General features: G+C 35.6%; 1 protein-coding gene across 1 annotated transcript in view; it reads left to right on the top strand.

Moving 5' to 3' along the window:
- Positions 1-5,700: 5,700 nt before the first annotated feature.
- Positions 5,701-8,319, top strand: part of LOC119639243 (S1 RNA-binding domain-containing protein 1) — a 9,903-nt gene continuing 7,284 nt past the window's right edge. The window contains exon 1 of the mRNA XM_038036527.1: positions 5,701-5,768. Coding sequence (XP_037892455.1) covers positions 5,701-5,768 — 68 coding nt within the window. The remainder of the gene's footprint in view (positions 5,769-8,319) is intronic.

The following is an 8,319-nucleotide window of genomic DNA, read 5'->3' as shown; positions in this document are numbered from 1 at the left end:
ATTACGGGAGAAACCCAAGAAAAATTATAGCCGTGAATTTAAAGAAAATATTTTATTTATATCCATTTAAAAGAAAAATCACAAATCAGAACGAAGGTCTCAAAAAGATCATCACTGATAAGAATAATTCATCCGTAAAAGACTTGACCGAGGATGTCAATACCACCTCCTTAAAATCCCCGATCGCTCCCTCTAAGACTAAGCCTCCCAATAAAGACAGCTCTGTGAACAGTAATAATAATCGTAGTCCCATAAAAGGAAAGAACTCTGACCCAACTAGTCCAAATCGTTATAGTGATGACACGACCGTTGAGTGCTACGTATTCATTGAAGTGTGTAACAATAACCTAGAGAAACCTTTTCGCCTTAACTCAGACTTATTTTTTTCGAACACATCAAAGATCTCAAATTGGATGGTTTGATTAATATCAAAACCATCAGCAATGGCAAAGCCAAACTTGGGTTTGCCACTGTGGTTGATGCCAACAACTTTATAATAAACAATGATTTTGGTCCAAAGTCTTGCAAGGCCTACATCCCTAGAATATTCACAGAAAAATTTGGGATCGTAAAAAACATTCCACCTTCAATTAAGCAAGAGGACTTTCTCAACTCAGCTACCTCTGATACTGAAATCATTTCTGTTACAAGTATCCTCAGAAGAGACCATGCAGATAGAGAAATGTTCATCCCAACAAACAGCCTAAAGATTGGTTTCAAGGGAAAACTAATTCCCAAGAGTATAAAATTCAACTATTGTAATATTCCAGTTGATTAGTTCATTCCTTCCGTCAGGCTCTGCTATAATTGCGGCCGATTTGGCCACATCGCCAAATTCTGCAAAAGTAAGGAAAGCAGATGCCTGAACTGTGGCAAGTCACCGGCCTGTTCAACGAACTCATGCCTTTCAGTCAAATGTCTAGGTTGCGGGTCTCTGGACCACAACGTAACATTTCGAGACTGTTCAAAAAGAAAGAGGAAAATTTAAAAAAAATTTTAACCATCCAGAACTTAACTTTTAGAGAATACAAAGAGAAATTCTCTAACAACCCATACAATTTACTCGAAAACTATGACGTAAACTTCCCAGCAATGAAGGACAGCAATGCTCCCAACAATGTCAGAGACCCTACTATTGATACAAATAATATTTTAATTAACAAAAATTTCAATGCAGTTTTAAAAAATAAAACGAGTATACCCAAATCCTTGCATAGAATGTCTCTCAAGACGCCCTCGACTTACAGTAACAAGTCGCAGGAGCCAAAAAACCTACCCCACCTCCTGAAAAGCATACTTTCATCAATTACCATAAATCCACTGAAATGGAGACAATTCTGGAAAAGATTTTCAAGGTTCTCTCCGTCTCTTCTCAAGAAGATATACTTAAAACCGTCGCAACAGAAATAAGTTCCCTTAAATCAAAATTTGATCTTTTAAAACAAGGTACGTCTGGGTCGGCCCTATCATATTCTAACATTTCTCATGACGTCTTTCCTACAGTATAACATACAAAGCTTCAGGCGTAATGTCCATTCTCTTGATTTTTTCATAAATTCCAACCGAACTGATTTCGCCATCTTGAGTGAAATCTTTCTGTCCGATGAAAAAATTTCCGATCTCAAAATCTCAAATTACAACTCCGCTTATAAATGTAGAAGTGACGGCTACGGAGGTGTTGCCATCCTTGCCAGGAAAGGCATATCCTTCAAACAAATCCCATTTAAATCGACTGCTGACATTGTCATTATCAAAACCTCTTGTCTAAAACCTAATATCGTCATTGCTGCTTGCTATTTCAAGCCGAACATCCCTATTCAATCTTTCCGGGATGACTTTAATCGTCTCTGTGATATGCTCGATAGTTTCCACAATGTCATAATTGCAGGAGATTTCAATGCAAGACACCCTTGCTTTGGTGACTCCGTGTCAAACAATAAAGGCAAAGCCTTGCAAGAAATGATTAAAGCTAGTAACTTCTATTGTCTGAATGATAATTCACCAACCTATTTTCACTCTACGATCAACAATTGTGGTAGCGTGTTGAATCTTACTTTCACTAACGCAACCCATCTTACATTCAAACGGGAGGTTAAAAAAGAAATTTTCCTGGGAAACAGCCACCACTTTCCTATTCTCTTTAATGCCACCTCTATTACCTCGTACAAGATAAATGACTTTATCTCGAGGAAAAAACTCCTAAATAATCCTATTCACGTATGTCTTGAGCCACGGGTCGAGTCTATCCAGTGCTCATTTCAACAAGAAATAATTAACGCCAAATCCGACATCCAAATCTCGAACTCCTACTCACCAACACCTTGGTGGAACGAGCTGCTCACTTCACAATTCCGTAGATTACAGGTTGCTAAACAAAAATTTTCCAAATACCCCAATATTTCTAATTTTGAAGATTTCAAGTGATCCCAAAAAGAATGGAAGAAATCGATTAGAAAAGCCAAAAGATGTCACCGAGCCCTTGTTGTCGAAGAGCTATGCTCAAATAGCAATACAAAGCCATTCTGGAAATTTAAAGAAAATATTTTATCAAGGCCACTATTGATGACAATGAGAATATGGCTTAGATGTTCATTTTTATTGTTGCATGATAAGCATTTTTTGAATTCTAAAAAGTTATACGATTCTACGCCAGAAACAGAAAGTAAGTGGCTCTTTATAGGCTTTTTTTAACAAGTATAACTTTGTACTTTCTTTTTAGGAAAAGCTTCAGATCGAGGTTCTGACGATATCGAGAAAGAGGACACTTACAACGTAAATGAAAGTAAGTTGTTTTTAAAATTTGTGAAGAAATAACATTTATTTATTTATTTTTCAGCTTTAATGCCATCTAATGAGGAAGATGACGATGACTTATCTGCCTCTATTAGCGCACAAGAAATTTTAGATCAAAACGAGAAGATCAATGTAATAATAATAATAATAATAACTTTCCCAATATTTCAAGCAAATAAGCAGATAGGCAAAGAGCAGTGGACAAGCCGACAAACCCACAGGTTTCCAAACAGCTAATAGCAAAGAAAGTGCTCAGTGTACACAGACCGATTAAACGCCATTGTTGGCTCTTGATGATGAATCGAAACAAACCTTTTTAAATGGTCCAACGCTGTGTCGCAAAAAGTATTTATTATCATTAAACCCAAAATTTAATTATAGGCTACCCCAACTCTGTTAAACACCCAATAAAAATTCATTACAAACCGAGACTACGACACCCGAATTAGGGGGAGTATCTTAAAAAATAAAAAAAAAATTAACATAAGCACAAATTTTTTTATTTTCACATTTTGTTTCATCTCCGTACCACTGTCAATAGAAGTATTGGGATGGCAATGCTAGTTTGTTTTTAATAACTGTGTGCTTTCACATATACAATGAAAGAAGATAACGGTTTCTTTTGCAAGACCCTCTTTAATAAGTTGCTCAATAGGAAAAACAGTGGAGTTATTCGCTGCTTTTCCTCTAAATGAATAAATTTAACCTAACAATACATTGCTACTGTTTACATGTAAACGGAAGATAGATGATGAAAAGTAAAGAATGAAAATGAAAAGCAATTATGAAACAATGATAACAGCTTTACAATAAACCTTCTTTTTGACAATTTTTTTGAGATGGAAGGTAAAGTAATAGAATAATGAGATTCGAGTAACTTGTTTTTGAAAAATATTAAAAAAATGGCAACAACGGAACTCAGATCTCTCTCAGAGAAACTTCAAAGCATCTATTAAGGCAATAAGGAAAAATTAATCTCCTGAAATAATTACTGTGGCGTTACACCATTCAGTTCTCTTGTTTACGTAATAATATGTACTTCATGCAGAGAATCCTATGTACCTTATGCCAATAAAAGGCAAATGATGTTCTTAGCATCGGACCTTCAAAATTCAATTATTTTTTTTAGAGAGAAACTTCGTTATAAAAAAGAAAAATATGGAATGGTACTCTGCTGTTGTCTACTGAGCTACACAAAATAATGATTTTTCGTTCGTAGGAAAATTTCCATTGAAAAAGTGGGCTGCAGCTTTCATTTCCTGTCACACCACCCAAAAATCATATGGATTCTACATTTCCTTGGCATTCTGCGAATTTAGACAATGATATGCTATACTGATTTACTGTTGCTCGATGTCGAATTACTTCGAGCGTATCTTGAATGTGTTACTCGTCACCAATTTTACGATCGAACGATTTTTTCTTCGGTAGTGAAAAAAATGCTGACTTTATCGACAGCTCTAAACTTTCTATATTTTGCAGCGAGTCCGCGATCAAATTTACTTGACATAAAAAGTCATAAGTCTGGCCATGGCTGAGTATTAGGAAATTGTTCCCGTTTTATCCGAAGCCTTTCGCTTATATCTTCTGAAGACATATGACGTAAGTGACCATATATGACATTGTTTCTTATGTTACGTGAATATTAAGAAAGACTAACATATCGAAGAATGAACGTGAATACTATCACGATGTTATAGACGTTTGTGTCCCTAACTCTGCCACGTATGTGATAACATGTGCTGAAACTGGAATAACACTTGATCCGATCTGAATTAAGGATTTGTGGTAGCATAAGGAATAACTGATGTATATACATTGGCATTCTAAAGTAGAGATTATGGCTAAGTCAATATTGCGGTTGCCATTTGTCAAAAAGGGACTCTAAATGAGTTCTTCAATAAAATGTGACTGACGAAAGGAAAAAAATTGCAAGTTCAGAAAATATTTCTATGTCAGCCACATGTGTAATATAGCATATAATTATTCGCTGCCCGCTTTTCTTACCGGACTACAAACAATTGAATTTGAAGTCAACTATGCCCTCAGCACAGCTCCTAATTCAACCATCTCTGTTATTGTTATGTGGAAAATTTGCAGCTATTATTAAAAATGGCCAAAGCGACGGTACTTAAGTGGACTAATTAAAAGTTTATCAACTTTGCAAGATCGATAAGCATTCCCCCGGAAAAAGGAGAAGTAAGTAAGTAAAGTAAGAATTTCTCTCCTTATTAATGTCAGGATTTAAAAATGAAATATTGGGTTAATAGCTGCAGCTTGGTATTGCATCAAATTCATTCCTCACAGTGATCTTCTCTTCAACGTTGTCGTCGCCGTCGTCATCATCATTATAAGAGGGCGCGATAATTTCATAGAATTGATGAATGATTCGTGTTGCCGAATCGAATAAATTCCTCAACCTTAGACATTTGCCCTTAACATTTTTTCGACTGCATCATAACCGGATGACATGAGGCGAGGTACAAAAAAGGTGCTCATCGCATAAACGGAAGGTAGGACGCTCGATGGGCTCTTTCTCTCGCTACGTTCAATCAGAAGTTTCATATAAAAATTGATTATTTTATCGTTAAGCCAATTGTTATCGCATAAGGTCCGTATATCAAGTCTACTTATATTCATGTGGAATTTTGACACCAAAATCTGATCTAACGGCCCAGATGTCGCGGTATTAATAAGAGAAAGGTGTTCTTCAGTCAATTCAACAAATTCTGTTTCAAAATCGCCAGTTGCGTGCAACTCGAAGTCTGCGCAGATGTTCTTTAATTTTAAAGTCCGGAGCACGACGATCATTAACTAATCCCACGACGATATTAGTTATCTGTTTAGTTTCATTGATATAATTATCTCGTCTTAATTGCCGTTTCGTTTTAAAAAGTTTGCAGCCAAATGTCGTCAAATAATGGCAAATCATTGGAATTACACGGAACAGTATCGTCCAGTTTCGCTAAGTTCAAGTCTGTTTGCTTTATTTTCTCACTGTATGCATTGTCAAGAACCAAAGAAGTCTGCTTTTCATGCTGCTTAATTTTGGCCCTCGTCGGCAAAACTTGAGGATTGTCGTCGTCTTCTTCTACAATATCGCTCTCCTCCGTGTCGTCGATAACAAAAGTGGGCAGATGGACTAAAGATTTTTTATTAGTATGGATACCATTTTGCAGGCGCAAACGCTCATTGCTTTCATTTATTCGGTCATTTCAATCTTCACCGTGGTTAAGAAAGCATCAGTCAAGATCCAAAAAAAATAAAAAATTTCAAATCACCGTGGTTAAGAAAACATCAGTCAAGACCCAAAAAAAAAAAAAAAAAAATTTCAAAAATGTTTTATCAGGTAAGATGGCTAGCCTGCCATTCCAAGGAATGATCGTAGATCTTTAGGTGTGTTAGGTGGCGGGAAGTCCACTTGTCCACTTGCGTTTTCCGGCGATATCAACAACGCTTTCATCCTATTATTTGGACTGTAACAGGTCTGCCAGCTTTTCCTTTAATAAGTAACCATATATTTCATCTATTTAATAGCGTTATAAGAACCACTGTTTTTCCAGAAAATGTTACTCCAAAAGTTATTCCAATACCTAAAGCTGGTACCTCACTCAATATGGAGAAAGTTTTGTGAAAGGAATTTTTTTTTGTCGAGTGTTAAGAAAATGATGTGAAGTAAATTACTTTAGGAAGACCAAGTAAAAACATTATATGGTAGAAGACAATTTGTGTCCGAAGTATTTACGCTTTTGCAGATAATATTCAATTGTTGTTTCATGGCCCTCAGTCAATAGATGCATTACAATTGATCGTTTATGACATTTTAGAGCGGATTGAACAATGGATGACATCAAAATATATGCTATTGAATATCTCAAAATCAAAAATTATGTAGATTTGGAACTGTGTTCAGTTTTCGTAATACCGGCTATAAGAGAGAGGGTTCAAAAAATTATCCGGCGAGAACCAAATTTTCTATCTCAATTTAGAACATCGAAATACCGTCACACAGAAAATTTTTTGAAGAAATTTTGAAAATGACAATTTTTTTCTTTTTAACAAATTTTCACAGTAAGGTAAGGTTAGGTCGACCGGAAAGATGATTCTGAGTTGAACGGCATAATTAAGGATACAACTTTCACAACTTCTTTTGTATGTCGTTCATCCGCACAAAGGTATATGTGCTTGTGCAAGAACGGATATAGGTTAAAAAGACGTCTCGTAATAAAAATAAAAAGAAGTAAGAACACTACAGTTAGGCGATTCGAGATCGCATTCTGATTAAGAATACTGCCTGCATTGTATATAACATATAACATGATCACTTTGTGTGAAATTGTATCCGCTTAATATCGGACCTCCTAGCCTTGTAGGTACTTGGAAACTAAAAAGACTACATTTTTCGATAAGGACACGTTTTGAATACACACTTCAGTAAGTTTTTTGATGATTCATGTTTATTTCACTGCTTGTTTTATTGAAGTATAAGAATTTAAAGCTTTTGTCCCTTTGTACGAAAATTTTACTCTCTTACGTTACAACCTTACGACTTTAATTTTAATATTAAAGTTTCTCTTTCTTTTGTATTGTAGTAATTCTCTCACTAACAAGAAACAACAAATTATTCGTTGTACTTTTACGTAAAGTAACATGTTATTCTGGAAATAGAAAAACGCTTATATATGAGGATTTAATTGAGAGGAAGCGAATTAGAATCTGTGGACAAATTTAAAATTTTGAATGCTATTATTGACAGGAAACTTGATTATTGACACCACATCGACGATATCTGTTCGAGAGTTTGTTTTACTTTTCGACGGCTGTACTCAATATGTAAGGTATAAAGTGGCCCAAGCCCTGATGATGTCACAGATATCTTATTGTATGAAAGTATATTTGAGTACAATAGTTCATAATATTCATAAAATTAGGCTGTTGGAGAATAAAACTGCTTTGAAAAAAAAAGAAAACCGTGTTTGACGTGAGACATCATAATTCTGCCTCTACTCAACATGAAAATCGACATTACAAACACATATCGAGGCATGTCAGTAACTTCTTAAAATGTCCTTTTGACAATTTTCTGACTATAATATATCTCTCATGCTCATCACACATGTTTTCCTCCATCTTCCAGCGTAACTTTGCGTAACATGCGTACCTTACTTCTATATCGAACAGGCACATGTTGGACATACAAAGGAGTGATACACAAAGTGCTTCTCAATCGCATTCTGTTTAAATTCGATCCCACCTTCAGCGGAGATATGACGGTGTAGATTGCCGTTTAGAATTTTACTTCTCTCGTTAAGGCTACCGTAAACGGCACTACGTTGTCTCACGAGCGTTTAGAAATTTGGAAACAGTTCTTCTTTCCCTCCAGAGTACAGATTCGTGAATGGCCACAATTAGATATACACTTAAATGATGAGGAAAACCTCTTGTTAGACAGTTGCCAGTGTAAATGGCACAATTGCACACTGAACTCTATGCAGAAAAAAGCCGTAGCAAATATACTACGAGGAG

Source organism: Glossina fuscipes, unplaced genomic scaffold, assembly GCF_014805625.2.
Source record: "Glossina fuscipes isolate IAEA_lab_2018 unplaced genomic scaffold, Yale_Gfus_2 112, whole genome shotgun sequence".
In the NCBI taxonomy this organism is placed as follows: Eukaryota; Metazoa; Arthropoda; class Insecta; order Diptera; family Glossinidae; genus Glossina; species Glossina fuscipes.
Note: the sequence above shows the minus strand (reverse complement) of the source record. Positions and strands in the feature narration are given on the sequence as shown.